Source organism: Cupressus sempervirens, chromosome 9 (assembly GCF_028749045.1).
Source record: "Cupressus sempervirens isolate cs-2001-9-10 chromosome 9, ASM2874904v1, whole genome shotgun sequence".
NCBI classification, from domain to species: Eukaryota; Viridiplantae; Streptophyta; class Pinopsida; order Cupressales; family Cupressaceae; genus Cupressus; species Cupressus sempervirens.
Genome location: NC_143126.1, coordinates 618,393,024 through 618,415,354, shown reverse-complemented (window position 1 = coordinate 618,415,354; position 22,331 = coordinate 618,393,024). Strand labels below are relative to the sequence as shown.

At 38.2% G+C, this 22,331-nt stretch overlaps 1 protein-coding gene across 4 annotated transcripts in view; it reads right to left on the bottom strand.

Moving 5' to 3' along the window:
* The window catches only part of LOC149540224 (alpha-L-fucosidase 2-like), a 126,388-nt gene that overhangs the window by 82,608 nt on the left and 21,449 nt on the right, over nucleotides 1-22,331 (bottom strand). For all 4 annotated transcript variants that reach the window (XM_089801361.1, XM_089801363.1, XM_089801360.1 and 1 more), the window contains exon 3: nucleotides 17,358-18,274. In XM_089801361.1, coding sequence (XP_089657487.1) covers nucleotides 17,358-18,274 — 917 coding nt within the window. The remainder of the gene's footprint in view (nucleotides 1-17,357; nucleotides 18,275-22,331) is intronic.

Here is a 22,331-nt window from a genome sequence, read left to right as displayed (position 1 = left end):
TTGATATGAAAAATTGAAATATTTTAACGTTTTTCTATAGTTTTGACTATAGAATATTTTAAATTTTTCATTTAATGTATGAACCATGAATTGGGACCCAAAACTTCGAATGAGCACCAAAGGGGCATTTTTTGTCGAAAATGTGCAGTGCAATATACTGTCGAAACTAGGAGAATCTAAATTTTCCATTTCTACAGTTAGATTTTGCACAGGTCTTCAATGTCATAAGCTACAGGCAATTTTGTGTTTCCAGGAAATGCTCAGTATTTATGTAGTTTTGTTGTTTCAAAAGGAATAATATCATATTGTAATTAGTTTAAGCTAAGATCAAATCCATTGAAACGACTACCAAGAAGAATTAAATGTTTGGAGGGCAGCTGCAAAGAATAAGTATTTTGTCAACTGAGGCAGTTGAGGATTCACAGCAAGGGCAGATGAAGACAAACCAAATCAGATTGAAGCTCCTGCATACTTTATGATGTGTAACTGATTATCCTTCAGAGGAGAGTTTTTCTAATTACTTTATGGAAATATATCAGATATTTTGCAACAACATTAATGAGTTTTGATTGCCGGTAGAGGAAGGGACAGTTTCAACAGCATCAGGATGAAGATTTTCAGTTGTACACTTGGCAGTATCAGATTTTGATCCGAGTCCTCTTCCTTGTCTATATATCTCTTTTCATTTCTCATTGTAAGGGTTCTAGTTCTGGAGAAATTTTCTCATGGCTGTGATACCATAGTTGGTTCTAGTTTTATGACTGTGATACCATATTTTCAGTTTTTCTCTGTTGTGAACAGCAGTTGTATTTCCTTTGAAGCAGTTAGTTATGCAGTCATTTTTTGTTGTGTATCCTCTGAATTTTTGCATACATCTTGATGTATTGACTTTAAGGAAATGAATACAGAGCTTCACAGAAAGTTTCATTCTAACATTTGCCTCCTCTGTGTGGGTTTGTAATTTTCTATTGATATATGCCCAAAGTGTATATTGTCCAGTTGCAGATTGTTCTTGAAGTTGTATGTCGTTGTATATCTTGTGGTTTGGTCAAGGACCTAAGTAAAATTGCTTGATATGCATTGAAAAAATTACAGGGATCATAGGAGGATGTGATAAGTACAAGTTTCATTTTGAAAATAGATGTCTATTTGCAAGGTAGATAGATAGATCTGATATTTCGAGTATACGAGTATATTTCCAGTATCCATGTGTATGTTCTGATTCAATTGATGCCCAATGGATAAGGGACTGGTCAACTTAGAGATTACATGTGTTTATTGTTGCATACCTAGGTTATGCTGATCCAATCTTTAATAAAATTTCTTTTCCCTTTATTTTTAAGAACTGAAAAGAAGTTTCCTTCACTTGGTTTATCAGATCCATATGTCCTATTATTAGCTATTTCATCTCCATGAATGTTTGCATAAACATAGAAGATTCACGGGTTCTATCTGTTATATAGATTCAGTTATATGCCTTTACACTGGTACCATATAAAGAATCTGAGGTCCACCCGCCTAGGTCTTGCAGAGCTTGAAGAGGAGAGTAAATAGCCGTATAATTGGCCCCAGTGTCTGAATAGGTGCATTGAACATGGGAATTAGCTGCCCCAATGGATAAGGGACTGGTCAACTTAGAGATTACATGTGTTTATTGTTGCATACCTAGGTTATGCTGATCCAATCTTTAATAAAATTTCTTTTCCCTTTATGTTTAAGAACTGAAAAGAAGTTTCCTTCACTTGGTTTATCAGATCCATATGTCCTATTATTAGCTATTTCATCTCCATGAATGTTTGCATAAACATAGAAGATTCACGGGTTCTATCTGTTATATAGATTCAGTTATATGCCTTTACACTGGTACCATATAAAGAATCTGAGGTCCACCCGCCTAGGTCTTGCAGAGCTTGAAGAGGAGAGTAAATAGCCGTATAATTGGCCCCAGTGTCTGAATAGGTGCATTGAACATGGGAATTAGCTGCCCCTAGGTGTATGTGTTCTTATCACTGGGTTATTCAAATACTGTTAATTCAAGAGCCAACACAATGGTTGTATGTGTCAATCGTTTAGGATTTTGTTTCATTCTGAGATTGATTTGTCTGTCTTCCTGCTATTCCTAGATGTTCTGATCTTCTCCCTTCTTTGTTGTCGACCATTATATATATGGTCATGAATGGCGAGTCGTGACTTTTGGTCTCATGATAATCATATTTATTTATTAATATTATATTCTTCATTATTAAATTATTTATTATAATGCTTTATTATTAGTTTCAAAAGTTATAAATAATAAAACATATATAAGATTATTTTATTTTTTATTAATTCTCAATTCTGTTCTTTGAGATTAGAAATTTTCTTATTTGTATTAAACATATTTAGTTTATGAATCTTCAAGACCCATATATTATTTTTAGATTATAATTTATTATTAAATACATCTAATATATCATTATAATTTATTATTAAATACATCTAATATATATAATCAAATATATAGTACCAATTAATGTTCGCCAAGGATGCCCACTATCCCCTACCCTTTTTGTATTAGCAGCTGATTGCCTTCACTACATTCTTAGAGATGACTCACTCTCTCCTAAAGTCAAAGGGATCCTACTGTCCAATCCAGATGAGATTTCAAATATCCAATTTGCTAATGATACGGCAGTACTTATTGAACTCTCTGAAGATAATGCAGAACATCTTATTGCTAAAATGGACATCTTCTCCAAAGCTTCAGGTAGCAAAATATCTATCACCAAGTCCATTTGCAGATTTGGTATTTCGTGGGGGAGCGCTAATCATCTGGTTAGATATCTTGGGATTCCCTTTTCAATTTCTCCGAACCTCAATACCATGTGGAATTGGGTTAAGGGCAAGATAGAAAAGAAACTGTGGAAATGGAACAAAAACTAACTAGCTGGTAGATTTCAAGTGTGTCAGAAGATTCTGGCAGCCTATACTATTTACTACTCTTCAGCCTGGCTCTTCAATCAGGCCCAAATCAATTATGTTCAAAAGGTCATTAGAAACTTTCTATGGTCAGATGAAAAAAGGAAAAAAAAAAGAGATGTGGTTTTAGTACTCTTCAGCCTGGCTCTTCAATCAGGCCCAAATCAATTATGTTCAAAAGATCATTAGAAATTTCCTATGGTCAGATGGAAAAAGGAAAAAAAAAGACATGCAATTAAGTGGGACTGGTGGGTTAGGAGGAATCAGATTGGTGGTTTGGGATTGAAAGACCTGAGATGGCAAGGTTGTGCATTAGCTGTCAAGTGGGTGGCCAAAGCAACTCAGGGAGATGAACCTTGGAAAGTCTTGATCAGAAATAATATTGCTAGAGGGGTCCCTCAAGTAGGGAAATCTTGGAAGAACTTGCACATTCATAATCTCTTGCCTGGTAAGTGGAAAATCAGAGTAGGTGGATCTGTCGTTTTCAAGGCTATTTGGAAAGGATTGGTGCAAGTCAGACATTTCTCAGGAACAAAGTTAACTGATAATTCTTTTAAACTGTGTTGTCAAAGATACCCCTGGTGGAACTTGGACAGAAATGGTAAGCCTTTAGCCGTGTCACAATGATGTTCAGCAAAACTGTGGTGCAAACTGGGCATCTCCAAATTCAGCGACCTTACCAGTAATGGCCGCTTGGTTCCTTGGGAGGAGCTTTCCCTCAAGTTCTTGTTGCCCCTCTCCTAAAAGCGAACCTATTCCATTCTTAAGGAAGCATGGATCCAAGCTAAACTCCCCTTTGTGTGTGGATACACTTTTGACAGACTAGCTTCCATGAAATGGCCAGATGGCTCCCCCTTAGCAATAACCAAAGCCAAGTATGTATACAACTTCTTGTCTGATTCAGATGTGATTATTAATCATCTCAATGAAACGTGGAATTCTGATTTTGACCTGCCTTTTTGGAAGAAATGCATGCTTTCTCTATGGCACAGACCTGTGGAGCCTAAAATTCTATGTTTTATCTGGCAAACCTTGTTACATAAGCTCCCTGTTGCTATGCCTAATGGTAATCCTTATCTTTGCTCTGTCTGTCAGCTCCCTGAATCTGTTTGCCATATTTTTTCTGATTGTTGTTTTTCGATAGGGGTGTGGAGCTTGTTTGTTATTAATATTGGTCAGCACATATCTCTTTTCCATGTCATTTATGGCTTTATTCCTGATTTATCCAAGAATTTTAACACATTTTGGGCCACATTCTCCTCTTTTCTGGTTTGACATTTGTGGATTCTTAGAAATGAGGATATATTCAAGAACAGACATAGGGTTCTTACTGGGTCTCTGCTGAGAATCATTATTAAATATGTATGCCCACAGGTTTCTATTAGCTTCAAAGTTAAGAAGCAGAAGTTCCACAAAGTGATTAAAGAATGCATTGATGTTCTCAACAATGAAGATCTGACATTTGATATCTAGTCTGAGGAGATTAAAAGTGAAGGAGATTGTACATTCAAAGAGATGCTGAATCAAATTATTAGGAATAAAAGAGTTGCAAATATTGGACCCCCTGCTGCTGGTGCTCCAAGTGGGGCCAGAATCAATGAGCAATCCACCCCTGCTGACGAAGTGGAACCCATGATAGCAACTCCCATAGTCGTTGTGCCAAATCAAATTGCCAGAGCTGCTGATTCTGATAGGACTCAAAACAGTGTTTCTGTCGGAGAGGTTATCAACAGAATGATCCCAAATAATAGAGCTAAGCACACGCTTATCCTTGTTTATAACCTCTCTGAGCTCAGGGTTGGCAGTCTCTTAATCATAACTGTCAGTGTGGTTCCTAGGCCTCCTGTCACTCCTGCAACTGCCATCCTCAACACTCTGCATGTTATCATGAGAGATGGAGGTTTGCAATTCAAATGGGCAGATGGATACTTAGCGTGGACTGCATGGATGGCAAATTAGTGCCATTTATGGTCTTTTCAGTCAGTTTTTTTGTCTTTTGATGGCCTGATGTTTAAGTGTAAGATCTTAACAGGCCCAAATCCGTCTATAACTCTCTGTTGTTGTTGGTACCTTTGCTCTGATATACTTTTCTGTGTTGATTTTGATGTGATATTGGGACTTTTCTTATACTTAATAGAAAGAAAAAAAAATTAATGTCCATGTTATAGTTATAGAAATTATATAATGATCACATTATAATTGTTTATCAGAAATTTTGAGTTTGATTATTAATATATTATCATTATTTTTTTAATATACATTATTTTATTAATAATATATTATTATACTAATAGTATATTATTATGTAGGCAAGAGCCTACAACACAATGGTAAATTGTGAGCCTCTTATCTCGGAGGTCTTGGGTGCAAATTGACTAGAGCTTCACAAATAATAATAACTAATCACAACACATAATAATTAATCATGGCTTCGGCCTCTTGCCGATCAAAAAAAAATTAGTATATTATTATGTATCAATCATTGTTTCTGTCATATTATTTACTAATTATTTTTACATTTTATTTTTTAATTACTATTAATTATTAAATCCTACTTAAGGGGGACATTACAACAGATAAGTTTCTTTTAAATCTTTTCCACGATTGTGTAGTATTTGAGATTTCATATTGCTCTGGTCTTTTAGATGCCTCTTTTATTTTAAGAAATCAAATTTTTGCTTTGATTAATGCGGTACTGGTTATTATTTGGTAGGACAGGTATTGGGCATAATAATAATTTCTTTGGTTATTAATTATTTGGTTACTTTATTCATTGATTCGTAAATCAGCTCTGAGGATAAGCAACACAGTCATTCTCTAATGATTATCATATTGTGATAAAATGAGTGTTTTTTGGTTTTATGTGTGCATGGTAAGAGCCGCCTGCCTGAATGTGTCAAGAGTTGCTAGTGTTTGTAAGAAGTAAGAGTTGCTTGCCTTAAAGTGCATCAAGAGTTTTTTGTCAATTTATGTTTGGGAGCTATCTGTATAGATGCCATTTTTTATGATTCTATATATTTCAATACTGCATGAACTCAGAAGAGATATGCATTCTAGATCTTGAATTTTTTTTGTTATATTACTGGGAATAGTGTATAGCATTGATCTCTCTTTGTTACAGGATGCATCGACGAAAGGATGAGAAATTCATGAATATGCATGTCATGGGATTGAATTGACCATACAGAGAAGTTTCAAAGGGAGGTTACGTGACAGAGGAAAATGTCTTTACCAGCTTATGTGGCAATGTAATTGCTCCCTGTTTGGTCAAATTGTAATCAGCTATCTTATTGTAGTGATCAAAGCTGCTCCTACTAAGAGGGAGTCTTTGTTGAGAGAAAATTTGAGTTATTCTTATACATGTTCCAAACGCATTCTTCTCTAAGAAAAGTCTACGGTGAAAGCCCTCGTTCCACCCTCTGCGAGTAGGTATGTTGGACCACCCTCTACGAGTAGGCATGGTGGAAACACATTCTTCTCTAGGAGAAGTATGAGGTGAAAGCCTTCATTCCACCCTATACGAGCAGGTATGGTGGACCACCCCCTGCAAGTAGGCATGGCGGAAATGCATTCTTCTCTAGAAGAAGTTTGTGATGAAACCCTTGTTCCACCCTCTGCAAATAGGTATGGTGGACCACCCTCTTAGAGTAGGCACGGTGAAAGTCATGTGTTTGACTTCATGACTTTAATTTTATGTGCTTATGAAATAACTATGGTGAATTATGTTATGCTGAGATAACATGTTTTATGTGATGTGAATTTATCATTGACATCTTTGGTTACTGCTGTGTGTGCCTGCCATACTAAAGATCTCTCCTGCTGAGAGGGAGTGTTGAAGATTGTAGCTGCTATAAAGATCTTTATCTTAAATTTTATGGAATAGAAATATGATCATTATGATCATCTTCAACAGAAGAAGACAATTGTGATAATATTTTTAATTATATTATTAAAAGACACATGTCATTCACCATGCGAAGAGGCATACGTATGGAATTATGAAGTGTTGAATGTTTGGAAATATGAAGAGTCTTGTATTCGAAATTTGAAGAGACCTTCATGTGTAATATGAATAGTCTCATTTCAAATCTATTCATATGATTGCTCAATGTATTGTAAGCAATCAAGTGAAAGCATTGTACTTGAACATTTCTTTATCAATAAAAGATATATTTTGCTGCTGTGGCTTAAATGTCTTGAGTCTTTTGTGTATTGTTTATACTCTTCTTTATTGTTGTTTATCGTTATTTCTAGGCAAAAACATTAACAAAAGGCAAGGTGTGTGGACTTTTCTGCCCCCAAGACACAAACTCCAACCAAAGACATCCCAACACAAGAAGAATAAGAGGCATTTTCATTAAGAAGAAAATCAATCCAAAAAATCTCCATCAAAAATGGATGATGATCTCTTAAATCAGATGAGGAAGAAATTATGCACTTGCAAGGAGAACTTATGAAATAATTCATGTATGGTGATTAATGGCCATGGCTAAACCAAAAGGCTCCACGCGAGAGAGAAAAATGCAATGACAAAGACTCTAAATCCAACCCATGTACAATTATCTCCATCCACCTTGCTTTTATAATATGACACCATCCTACAAACATGTGTACTTCCTTATTTGATGGTAAAAATGTTTTTTGCTTAATGAGATTGATGAAACAATAGAATTTAAACTTATGCTCCAAGCATCTTAGACAGTACAGTGACCAATTGAAACTCAAGATAAATCATTGCCAACATGTTCATGGCGTCCACACGAGAGAGAAATGCAATGACAAAGACTCTAAATCCAACCCATGTACAATTATCTCCATCCACCTTGCTTTAATAATATGACACCATCCTACAAACATGTATATTTCCTTATTCGATGGTAGCAATGTTTTTGCTTAATGAAATTGATGAAACAATAGAATTCAAACTTATGCTCCAAGCATCTTACATGGTATAATGACCAATTGAAACTCAAGATAAATCATTGACAACATATTCATGGCCTCCACCAATACTTCAACAAGATTGAAAAGTAGCAATTGCCTCAAAAATTTATCTCAAATGACATTTCAAGTTTGGTGAACCCTGCAATCAATCTAGGAGCGATGTTCAAGAGAAAACAATAAAACCAAGCATATATGAAATGAGACCTCATCTGCCTTTTCCATATTTCAAAGTTCTCTCTTGTAAATCTTGAACTTTAGATAAAGGGAAATGATAAAATGACCTCTTAATTGTTCATTAACATAAAATAGTCACTATTATGACCTTGCTAGATAAGTAAAATAAGTCATCACTAAATATATTTAAAAGGGAAATGATAAAGTGGCCTCTCTTAATTCTTTGTTGACATTAAATAAATCACTTAATTGACCTTATTACATAACTAAAACAAGTCATCACTATATTTATTTATTTTTCAACAACATAAATTTTAATCATTTGATTAAATTCTAAGGTAAAATAAAAGGGGACATTATATTTTTGCACCAAAAGTCAAGCTTCAAATGAGAAATCTTCCTAGGCAAGAAAGTGAATGAGTAGACCTATGGGTGCCTAAAAAAGGAGTTAGACTTTTGAAAAGATTCTCATGTTGAGAATTGGGAGAGTTGTTCAAATACCAACAATCAAAAAAATGGCAATGATCACACAACTAGGTAGCAATTAGATCTATTTCAAGACCTCTACAACCAACATTTATTCATACGGAGAAGGTTCAAGGTTCAATTGGACAAGGGTGATAAGCGTACTACTCCTACTTGAGTAATTAAACTTAGACAATTTTTTGTCCCTAAGAGTAATAATGGAAGGAAGACGATATCAAATTTGCCACATTGCAATTACATGGAGTAGCCCACAAATGGTAGTACCATGGCTTGGGGACCTGCTGATGTGAGTTTGTTCTACTACAACATACACAATACTTCTCAACCAATAACTAAGCAGCCCTATAATCGTTAGCATTGTTATAACTTGCAAAACATTTTCAAGGTCCCACTTACTCAATTTCTTGATGAAAAAAGCTTACGATAAATAAAACATTCACCTTTCCTTCACAAGCCACTACTCTCAAAAATATGTAGTTTTAGGAGACACTGCAATAACATTGATCAATGAACAACTTTTTGCAATTTTCCATTCATCGTAAATGATGGACACCCTAGTTTCAACCCACTAATCCCTTATAGGCTTCAAGAAGTTTTCTACAAATTTCACCCTTTTATCCAATAAGGTGTTATGCACCTTCTCAAAACCCAAGCACTTGTCCTCCTTTGGAGCATCATTAATTACTTTCACCAGTTGTTAACAACATGATGAGCAAACAACATTGAATGCCAATTCATTCACATAGACACATAATGCTATGTTCGGCTCAAAAATCTCTCTAGAATCATTTCAAAATGTCATTTTCAATGGTTTCTTTGATCTCTTATGTATAGAGGCCACAAGTCATTCTTTAAGTGTGGACAAAAATAGATGGTTCTTTGTTGGTTGAAAATGGGAAGCGGTGGAGAGGGCTTCATCCCTTGAGATTCTTTCTTTGACAGACAATAATTTGATTTATGGTATTTATGGTCTTCTCTTGGGCCACATTTTTATTGATCTTCAATAAATGCAAAGACTTGTGCTTCAAGAATGCCATTACCATCTATGCCTAGACAAAATTTGATGCCATGCTAAGGGATCTTGCACAAATGTTTTTTCACACAATTGTATGAGCTCAAATATCTTTTACAATGATCACAAATCCAAACATAACCTTGACCACCTAGGAGTTTGTACCATTTCAACACATTTCCAAAGGGGGGAGTTTGAGCTAGCTTTGAAGCAGGATTGACTCAAAGCTAGAAATAATTCCCATTATTATCCCTCAGACAAATATTTCAATAAACAACACACTTAAAGAGTGGAAACAAATGAAATTTTGTAATGTTCCCATTATAAAATAAATCATTAATCAAACTATTGTTAATGGGCCGATTGAATATCTCGGACCCATTTTTATTTTGTTTCTGTAGTTTGTGTAATCGTCGACCATTTTGTACACCCTCGGAAAGTTTTCCCTGACGGGTATTTAAGCACAACTTGTAGGTTGTCATTAGGTATGTAATTTGGATTATTTTCTCTATACTGAGAATTCCTGTTGGGGTTCTCTGTTGTTCGCCATTTCGGAAGTGAAAGACCTTCCCTATTTGGTTTATCCGGTTTAGGTGGGATTTAAAGACCTAACCCTATTTCATCGCCTATAACACTTCACTCGGAGCTAGCAAATCGGAGCATCATCTTTCGGCATATATATTTCTTGAAGGAATTATCTATATTCAAGTCTCTATTATTGTGTCTGGATTCCATCAAAATCTTTGTGTTTGCATATGAACAAGAGTGTTTTCACCGTTGGGCTCAGATACCTAATCGTACCACTTCTTGTCATTTTAATAACTGCTTCTTACTCGGTCGTACGGCCTTCACCCTCCACCAACACCTCCATGCATCCCTCCTGTCGTCCATCAATCCATTGTACGGCCTACCATACAGCCATCTCAGCCCCTACGTCGTACGCCATTCCCTCCCTCTTCATCGTACACTAGCACAGACCGCCGTACGATCATCCTTGACCACCGACAGCACCCTTAATCACCGTACGACCTCACACTTTGCCATCCTTCCACTGTACGCCCATAATATAGCCTCCATACGGCCACTTCTATGATCCTCACACCGTACGGCCCTCACCCTAGGCTTTTGTACGGCCATCAAATTGGTCGTCACCAGGCCTCTACACTTGGGAACATTACAATGGCATCAGAGCTTCAATCCTACCAGCATGTGAATAGTGAATGAGAGTTTATAGTCGGAAGAGACAAAGAACCCATTCCGTTGATACAATGGCTGCCAAACCAGAACCAACAGCTGTCGAACTCGTAGCACTACTGAGAGAACTTGCGAAGAACCAGGCAAAGATCACTGATACTCAACAACTCATGGAAGAGACTCTCAAGAAGTTGGCAGACAATAAAATATCCGGAGAACAAAATGGTCACACCACGGACTCAGTGTCGGGTAAAACAAACCCTCATCCAGCACGTTCTCGACCTTCCATGCCGTCTTTTCAGACACCAACCGGAGGTAAGCAGCCAACCTTTGAAGAAATGCAAGAAGAACTGAGAGAAGACTAGAAGAATGTGAATTTTGTGGAAGATATATCCTACAAAGGTTATGCAAATCTAAGAATGAGATATTCGAGAGGCGGAAACAGAGGATATTTTAATGATGATTCCAGAAGGAAGTTGAGTAAAGTAAATTTGTCTCCATTTGACAGATCCGGATCCATATCTGCGCAAGCGTGGGTAATGAAGACCGATACTTACTTCTAGCTTAACCCCATGCTAAAAGAAGAAGCAATTAAATTTGTGGTATTACACCTAGAGGGAGTTGCACATGAATGGTGGCATCATGGCACCATCACACTAGGGCATGATCAAATAAAATACTTACGTGGAATTCACTGAGAGATTGATAGATCAATTTGATGGTAAAGATTCGGAACTTCAAAAACTCTCTGTTTTGCTCATGGACATTTCTGAAAGAAGACGAATAGTGCTCTTCATGGACGGACTGACAGAACCACTAAAAAGTTGGGTAAAAGGGTTCGATCCTGCCACCTTGTCAGAGGCCATTAACAAGGCACGGAGTATGGCATTATCATCGACATCATCCTCACGAAGTTACTCACATTCCAAACCGCCTATGTTTCCGAAGGACAAAGATAATAAACCTTCGTTGGGTAAAAGGGTTCAATCCTGCCACCTTGTCAGAGGCCATTAACAAGGCACGGAGTATGGCATCATCATCGACATCATCCTCATGAAGTTACTCACATTCCAAACCGCCTATGTTTCCGAGGGACAAAGATAATAAACCTTCGCCCAAGAAGCCGTTGTTAGACGAAGCCACCAAACAGGAGCTCTGAAGGAAGAAACTGTGTTTCAATTGCAAGGGACCTTGGGAGCCTGGCCATAGATGTCTCGGAAAAGGGAAGATCCATTACATTAAGGTCATGTCTGATGATGAAGACGAAGAGGAAGAAATACTCGCCAAAGACAACCAACATCACGACAACACCAACATGGTTAGTTTGAACCGTACAAAAAGAATTGCAGCTCTGGTACGGCGCAGAGGAACTATTGCACTAGCCAGTAGCCCAAGGTGCTCAGTGTTTCGTGTACGGGGAACCCTTCAAGGACAAAGGGTTATGGTGATGCTCGATAGCAGAACTACACTAAACTTCATAAACTCATCTCTAGTGAAACGAGGAGGACTACCTATGGAAACACGCGCAAGATTTCAGGTCAAGGTTGCAGGAGGGACTCTCCTACCCTACACACACCTAGTTCCTCAACTAAGTATCACAATGGCAAATCACACGATGACCGAGGATTTCTTCATAGTGTACCTTGATGACATGGAGGTTATTCTAAGCATACAGTGGATGGAAACACTAGATGAATACACTCAAAGTTTCAAACACATGGACTTCACTTTTGTTGTGAATGGAAAGAAGGTTGTTCTCTGCGGAATGGCAAATAAAGGTCCAAAGGAAGTTTCTACAAATCGAATGGAGAAAATTTTTCGACGTGATGACATTGCGTGTGTTGCACATTGTTTTGTCTCAACGAAACCTATAAAAGGGCAACGGACACCTCCCCGAGATGATGATCTCCAGAAAATTTTGAGCGACCATGATAAAGTTTTTGTAGACATTCCCCCCGACATACCACCGCATCGAGGGTTTGAACATACTATCGAATTGGAAGTAGGAAGCACGCCGGTCATAACCACATCATACCGCCATCCCAAGATATTCAAAGATGAGATCGAAAAGACGATTCAAGAACTACTAGAGAAAGGATGGATCTATCCCAATTCTAGCCCTTCCGCGTCATCAGTGGTATCGGTCAAAAAGGACGGGACGATGCACGTGTGTGGATTACCGTGCGTAGAACAAAAAAACAATAAAGAATAGATATCCCATTCCAAGGATAGATGAGTTGCTAGATGAATTGCATGGTGCAGTCTATTTTTCAAAAATAGATCTCTGTTCCGAATACCATCAGATCCGCACGAGGGAGGAAGATGTGGAAAAGATGGCTTTCCATTGTTACTACAAGCATTATGAATTTCTAGTCATGCCCTTCGGATTGACAAATGCACCTGCTACACTCCAATCATACATGAATCGCATCTTCAACAAACAATTGCATAAGTACTTATTGGTATTTTTTTATGATCTTATTTATAGCAAGACATGGGAGGAGCACCTGAAGCATCTCGATGAAGTCCTAAAGATCATGGAGGAGCAGTCTTTGTTCGCCAAGCAATCCAAATGTGAATTTGGTATGACAGAAATATTGTACCTAGGGCATGTTGTCAATAAATATGAAGTTCAAGTTCATCAAGAGAAGATTTAGGCTATCCTTGATTGGCCTCCCCCAAAATCACTCACAGATTTGCAAGGGTTTTTCGGACTATACAACTATTACCAAAGGTTCGTTGAATGATTCTCTCAGCGCAACACACCCTTAACAGATCTGACAAGAAAGGGGTCTTTCCAATGGAATGAAAGGGCACAACTCACTTTTGATAAGCTGAAAAAAGCAATGAGCACTTGTCCCGTACTTGCATTACCTGATTCCACTCGACCGTTCATTTTGGAGTGCGATGCGTCAGGAGAAGGCATTCGCGTGGTACTGATGCAAGATAGACACCCCATAGCTTATGAGAGCAAGAAGCTTATGCAGACAGAACACCTATATTCCATTTACGACAAAGAGATGTTGACCATCATACATGCACTAACCAAGTTCCAGCAGTATCTAGTAGGTGCCAAGTTTGTCGTCCGCACGGATCACAACAATTTGAGATATTTTCTAGAGCAACGAGATTTGAACAAGAGGCAACAAAAATGGGTAAGCAAGGTTCAGGCCTTTGATATTGACATTGAATATGTAAAAGGAAAGAACAATGTGGTTGCAGATGTTTTATCTAGGAAACCCACTTTCTGCTTACTAACCAAGATTTCAGCCGATTGGAAAGCACATTTGTTGGTAAAATATTCCAAAAACACATTTGCCTGTGAGCTAATGGATGACAACACCAAGGATGATCGGTACAAAGTGGTGGATGACATCATTTACTATAAGAGTTGGATATTTTTAATGCCAGAATCCAAATTGAAGCAAAAAATTCTAAAGGAGGTACACAACTCTCCCCTAACAGGACACTTGGGCTTCCTCAAAACTTACAAAAGTCTCCATGAGAGGTTTTCATAGAAAGGACTTAAAGGAGATGTGTTGCAATATGTAAGAGTGTATGATCTACCAGCAGAACAAATCTAAACATACTCTACCTGTCGGGTTACTGCAGCCTCTGTCGATTCCAGAACATAAGTGGGAAAGTATCTCAATCGATTTCATAACGGCGCTTCCCAAGGTGAACAGAAAGGGTTGTGTTTTTGTGGTAGTTGACAAATTGACAAAGTACGCACATTTCTCTGCCATCCCCTCAAATTTTCAAGCCGCACAAGTTACTGATCTATTTTTTAGATAAGTCTTTCGTCTGCACAGGTTACCCCGAAAGATTGTCAGTGATCGAGATGGGCAATTCATCAGCATCTTCCAGACAAAACTGTTTTGATTGGCAGGGACAGATTTGTCACCAAGTACTAGTTACCACCCTCAGACAGATAGACAAATGGAGATTATGAACAAATGGCTCAAAGGTTACCTTTGAAGCTATGTTTCGGCACAACAAAGACCATGGGTCAAGTGGACACACTTGGGAGAATATTGTTACAATACCATGTATCACATGTCCATCAGGATGGCACCATTCAAAGCTTTGTACGGGTACGAACCCCTCTCCTTCATCGACAGTATTGGGAGACAATCACGCACCAAGGACGAGGTTTTGGCTTCAGGAGGAACAGGACATCCTATGATACCTGAAGGAAAACTTGCCACGGACACAAAATCAGCAAAAAATGTATGCCGACAAACACCGTATGGAGAGGAGTTTCAAAGTAGGGGACTTGGTTTATATCAAGCTCCAGCCATATTGACAATCTTCATTGAAGGAAAAGGGAAAAGAAAAATTGGAGCCTCAATTTTATGGCCCCTATCGCATAATTCGTCGCATTGGTGAAGTCGCTTACGAGCTGGAAATTCCGGAGGGAAACCGTATTCATAATGTCTTTCATGTTTCATGCCAAAAGAAGATCGTGGGGCAGAACGTCACAGTAGCCATGGACCTTCCGCCGCTTAATGAAGAAGGAAAACTCATATTGGAACCAGCCGAGATCATCGAAGTACATGAGAAGACCCTGCGGAACCACATAGTGAAGGAATATTTGGTGCGTTGGAAACACCTGCCATTGGAGGACGCGACGTGGGAGGGCGAGCACATTCTCTAGCACCCGACATTGCATTTGCTTGAGGACAAGCAAAATTTGGGACGGGAGGACTGTAATGTTCCCGTTATAAAATAAATCATTAATCAAACTATTGTTAATGGGCTGATTGATTTACTATATGTCCGACCCATTTTTATTTTGTTTTCGTAGTTTGTGTTGCCGTCGGCCATCTTTGTACACCCTTGAAAAGTTTTCCCTGACGGGTATTTAAGCACAACTTGTAGGTTGTCATTAGGTATGCAATTTGGATTATTTTTTCTGTACTGCGAATTCCTGTTGAGGTTCTCTGTTGTTCACCATTTTGGAAGTGAAAGACCTTCCCTATTTGGTTTATCCGATTTCGGTGGAATTTAAAAACCTCACCCTATTCCGTCGCCTGTAACACTTCACTCGAAACTAGCGAGTCAGAGCATCATCTTTCAGCATATATATTTCTTGAAAGAATTATTTGTATTTGAGTCTCTATTATTGTGTCTGGATTCCATCAAAATCTTTGTGTTTGCATATGAACAAGAGTGTTCTCACCATTGGGCTCAGATATCTAACTGTACCACTTGCTGTCATTTTTGTAACTACTTCCTTGGCCGTATGGCCTTCACCCTCCACCCACACCTTCGTACATCCCTCCTGTCGTCTATCAATCCACCGTACCGCCATCTTAGCCCCTACGTTGTACACTATTCCCTCCCTCTCCACTGTACACCAACATAGACCACCGTACAATCATCCTTGACCACCGACGACACACTTGATCACCATACAACCTCACACTTTGCCATCCTTCCACCATACGCCCATAATACAGCCTCCATACAGCCACTACTATGATCCTCACACTGTACGACCCTCACCCTAGGCTTCTATACGGCCATCAAATCAGTCGTCACCAGGCCTCTGCACTTGGGAATATTACAAATTTGAAAGCGAAGACATATAAATACAGCTTGATAGTTAATTCATTTAAAATGTTAAGCATGTGATATATATACCTAGAAGAATGAAAACAAACCAAAAACTTTAATGCAAATTACGAGAGAGCTGTCTGTAAAATAAAATATAAGAAAAAGATCAACTTCCATTAACCTATTTCTTTCAAAGAAATCTTCCTCAATGATCTCCTCGACAATAAATAGTTTGAAATCTGTAGGAATAGCACACCAACCAGCTTAGAGCATTCAATGATTAATCTTCAACTCAATTTCATTCAATGGTAAGAAAGAAAATGAGTCTCAGTTTAGCAACAAAGGAAAATATTTTTCTTTCCCATTCACTTGTTTTTCCCTTTTGGTTTTTTTATGTAATATTTTACCGTTCGGGGGATGAATTGCACTTTCCAGAGCTTTCTTAAAACAAAAAAGGTTAAGAACATACAAAAAAAAGAAAATGGTGAGATTTGTCAGTTTCATGTGAAAACGCTTTAACTTCTGCCAAGGTTCATCTGAGTCAGACCTGTAGGTTGTCGACTGCATGCCCGAATCCATAGGGTACCAGATCCAAATTTTAAATCTAGGTCAAACAGAACCAGGACCTGAAGCCTTCTGTCAGAGGACTGGTAATATAAAAATGATGAATACAAAACTTAATGATATGCCACTGCATGATTCAAAGAGTCGTGTGTTTGTTTCTGTCGGATTTCATACTAAGAGTCACACATTTTTTAAATTATTTGTATGGACCTTGTTGATTCCCCTTGTACAAATAAATTCTCCACAAGCTATACCAGAAAAAAGAAGATTTAAATTCTCCACAAGCTATACCAGAAAGCTAACCTATATATACCATCGTTGTAGGATACATGTTTAAGTACATTGTCCAAAAGGAAAAATGTACTACTGCAATCAAAAATATGCTTTTCTTAACAATAAATCCGTGAACCAAAATAAAGATGTAGCTAAGAACTTCAATGTGGAACCAAAGAAACAGATGTAGTACTCCCAGGCTGGTGCAGTTTTTTGGCTCCATATTCCTTGCAAATTTGAGACCAATGTTCCAGGGCGAGATGATGATATCAGCAAATATCGGCCATACTGGAAAAGCAGTGTCACTAAACTTGGGTCCTCATCCTTCATAAAATTGTTTATTCTATCGGCTGTTGATATCTTCCCTGCAAGTAATTTTTGCTGCTTGTCTGCACATGGCAAATCTTGACACCTGTTTGTAACGGTTGAAGGAGAATATCTATCATTCTGAGAACCACTTTTTCTGCTGTTAGAAAGCTGAAGGGAAACCCGATGGAAAAGACATTGATAGTCTGCCAAATGAGATGCATAAAGTTCAGAAAATGAAACATCCTTTATGGAATTTAGGGTGTTTGATGATGCAGAAACTGGATCCTTCTTAGATTCAGCAGGATTGGTGAAAGGGCCATCATATGAAGATGATGCCGCTAAAAATAGAACAGCCCAGTTTGAACCTTCAACTTTCAGTTTCTTATCTTCGATACTGGATACTACACCTGCTTCACTGCTAATGTGTATCTCAAGAATTGCACAAAATTTGATTCCCTCTCTGTTTGCACATAATTTTTTTCCGGGAGGAGGTCTCTTCCCAGGGCATTCACCCTGCATAATAATCTGATTTTTACCTTTTATATGTGATTCATGTTGCAACAGACTATCAAGAGACACTGTAAAAGAAACAGCACCTGATTTGTTTGCAGATATCTTTGTAGCTATTATTTGATGCGGAAAGGATGAAAAAACTTCCCTGGTAAACTCTATGCCCTCAGCAACATAATTCACTTTAACTGTTGCTGTGTCTAAATCCAGCTCTCTTGTATAACTATCAGCATCAAAAACTTTATGAGATGCACCAAAATCAATCTTGATATCACCCAGTGGCTGATAAACCTTCATCACAAACAATTAAGTATGAATTACAACAAGCTACTCAACACAGTCTTCTGAAATTCTACTCTGAAGTATCCTGCCCTTGACACTGACAATATTTTTCAAAAACTCGTCAAAGTAATCTTCACTTATTTTTCTAATTTTTCCATGGTACGTTTATGTACAAATATATCTTAACACAGATATGCAGTGTATGCTTCAGCTAATATAATTCCGGCTACTTCTGAAATTGACTAGCTTAAACATATAGATCAGGCAGAAAATGCTTGAAGCAACTATTGTTGGTTGCCCAATGAGGTAAATGCTGAAGATTCCGTAAAGCTTGGCAAGCAAAGGTCTATGGATAAAATGCTTTACACCCATCCAAATGGAAAAAATTACAATCAAATTCTAGTCTATATCTTAGATTTATTCAATTAGGTTGATATCCTATTGACAATGTGTTACTGCAATCCCTGACAAGAGTAAATAGGCACAAGCAATTCGTCTGAGAACCTTAGCATATCAACCAATTGGTGGAAGGAAATTCTCTGAGACTATCAAAATCATATGGTTCACAGAAAGCTCGAAAAGTGATAGGGTTTTTTTCTGGATTAAATTGTCATTGTCTTGACTCCAAAAGTAGCAGTTCAGATATACCTACCTGCTGCTACAGATGCATTTGGATCTTTGCAGGTTGTTTAGGGTTCATAAAATTATGTAGTTGCCAGTGAAACTGTCTTCTCAATCAGAAATTGACTAGTTTAAACATATAGATCAGGCAGAAAATGCTCGCGGCGACTATTGTTGGTTGCCCAATGAGGTAAGTGCTGAAGACTCCATAAAGCTCGGCAAGAAGGTCTAAGGATTAAATGCTTTACACCTATCCAAGAGATGGAATAAATTACAGTAAAATTCTAGTCTATACATTAGATTTATTCAATTAGGCTGATATCCTATTGACAATGTGGTGTTGCAATCCATGAAAAGAGTAAATAGGCACAAGCAATTCATCTGAGAACCTTAGCATATCAATCAATTGGTGGAAGGAAATTCTCTGAGACTATCAAAATCATATGGTCCACAGAAAGCTCAAAATGTGATAGGGTTTTTTTCTGGATTAAATTGTCATTGTCTTGTGTCATGTCCCCATTTTTGGTGACAGTTCGATTTAATTAATTTAATTAATGGTTGTCCAAAGACGACTAATTAATTATTTTAATTAAATAAATAAATATTAAAAGATAACTTTATATTTAATAAAGTGACTTGGATTATAAAAATATTTAATAAAGTCACTTGAGGGATAAGATCAAAATTGTTCTAGAAGTCTCTGGAGTGGATGGAGAAAAAAGGATAAATAGGCACCCCGGGGGCTCCATTCGAATAAGGCAGTTGATTATCTCTCTTTGATTTTCAGATTGTGATTTAATCACAGGTGCATTGTGGAACCTAGGGTTTTCGCAATTGTCACAGTTGGCCATTGAGAACGATAACTCTCAATTGGTACGCAATTTTGAGGGTGTGAAATATCATCCGAATTATTGCAGATTGGAGGTGACATTCAGTCATTTCATCAGGGCGATTATTGGTGGCTTAAGGCCAACTTAATGGTTTTGCATCATTATTTATTCAAGGATCAGCGAGGAAAGAGATTGACATCATTTATCTCTGAGTTGGACAGAATTCGGAAGGAGTTAACCTCAGGTCAAGGATTCGTTCCAAAATAACATGACAAGAAAGTGCAACTAGCTAAAGACATTATAGGCATCGATTTATTTGACATGCGATTTTCAGGTCAGGCTAGGATGACCTGTCATTGAAGGATTTGGTAGACAAACTTCAGTCAGCATACCAGAATCTGCCGCACTCAAAGCATATAAAATGGTCAATTTACAATAATTATTGTAGACGCACTCAGTATCTATGTATTGGGGAGCGACTGACATTTCACAGGGGCTAGCCGAATATTGGATCGCACACACCTGCCAAGCGGCCATCTCAATTGCGAGCTGTTATGTCTTCCACCTTGGACCGGCAATGTCTATTTTGTGAGCTATCTAGTGACCAAGGCGATTCGAATCGTCTACCATCGTGGGTAAAAGAAAACGGAGGTGATTGAGCGGGATGAAGAAGAGGATTAACGCATGTCAAACACAGGTCCAGACTCCAATTGCAATCGCCAGAATTGGCATTTTCGTAGCCGCAGGTATTCAGGGTTGAAGACGAATATTATCTTTGGAAACCCGAATGGATTAATAGGTGCCGATTCATTAAGGTCTGCAGATTTCTAAATCGCGTCAGCAGGGTGGCAAACGGATAATTTAGTAGTGCGGCACAACAACGGCGGCTTAAGGAAGCGGGTTTTAATTCACCCGAGCTGGGTGACATTCGGCAGGATTTTTTAGTCATCAGAGGGCCAGTGGATTTCGACTCGGACTAAGAACGCCTTTATCCACAGTCTTAATAACCATCTCGTGGGGCAACGTCTAAAAGATCATATTTCTTATCAAGACTTCCAGGATTCTTGGGTGAATATGTGGGTCTGACTGGCATGAGATTGGATGGAGCAGAATTAGTCACTTGTGGTCTTGCAACTCATTTTGTGCATTCTACGAGGTTGCATTTGTTGGAAGAAGCTTTAGCCAAAGTGGAGAAACCAGATTCAAATCTTGTTAATTCTATAGATATTATGGATGGAGTCGAAGCAACTGATAAACAAAGTCTGAGTCAGTATTCCCGTACTGATTCTTCTCTTGCCAGGTGTATCTAATTAATTATAGTATTTGCAAGTTGTTTAATTTAGCAAATAAAGTTGGCATTTGATAAATTGTTGTACCTCAGTTGGGGTAATTTAGTAGTTCTTCAAATCAGAACCATCAGAGCTCGATTGCTAATTGTTTGACGAAATGTCAAACCTTTGAAGTTTTAAGTTTTGGGTGTAAAAAGGAGCAATAATCCTGTCGGGATATTTCAGTGGTATCAGAGCGGTTTTCTTGCCATCCTGTGGGGTGAGAACCGACTTACACGAGTAATCAGCACTCGACTTCAACCAAGATGTACAGGTACAGCACAAAGTCTCCAAGGACACAATCTCGGACAAGTAATAGACACAGTATTCAGAGTCGGAATTGTGGAAAGGAGGACTATTCAGGTATTCAGGATGAGCTCAGAAAAATCAAACATAACATGTCTGAACTGTTGGTTAAGCACCACCATATGATTGACAGGCTGTCCGTCCCAGCTAAGGTGAATAAATCAACTGGATTTCGTTTTGACAAATCTTCTCACAAAGCGTTGACTGATACAATGAGAGATGCTACTAGGAACCTTAATGAGGAGTTCGAGAAACAAGTGTGCAACCAGTCAGAGGCTTCAATTCGGTCACAGGAAGAAGTGGTGAAGGATATTACGCTGATGAATAGTAACTGTCAACTTGACACTCAAGTTGAGATAGTTGAATACGAGTTTTCCAAAGGTGATGTCTCATGTACTCAGGGTAGTTTGGTTCCGACAAGCAATGATTACAGTAAAGTGAGTTCAGATGATGATGAAGATGTCATTGTGCATGGTGATGAGATACCTGGTGAAAATGAGCAGACATCGAGCATTTATGATTTTGCTGACAGAGAGTACCAGGCTCAGTTAGATGCTTCGTCACATGAGGATGAGAATGGCAGTACCTCACATGATTTGTCCAGCCAGCTGAAGGTAAGCAAAGATAGTATTGTGGCTTCTTTATCTCATCATGACAGGATGCGGGAGATGTTAGAAGAGCACATCCAGATGATTCAGTTACAAGGAAGACATAAGGGAGTTCAAGCAAAATCTTCTTGTTGTGACTTACATGCAATTGGTGAAGGAATGGGAACGACGAAGTTGAGCTATTTGCATCTTCTATCAGATCGTGACCATCTTCTAAGTCTTACCAAAGATTATTCAGATGCCTTGAGGAGGAAGGAGGAGGAAGTTGTCAAGCTTTCTTGCGAGCTTGAGGACACTCGAGCAACTTTGGCATTACAGGACTGGGAGAGACATGAGAATGAGCATGGCATGGAGCTAAGTTTAATTTCATCTG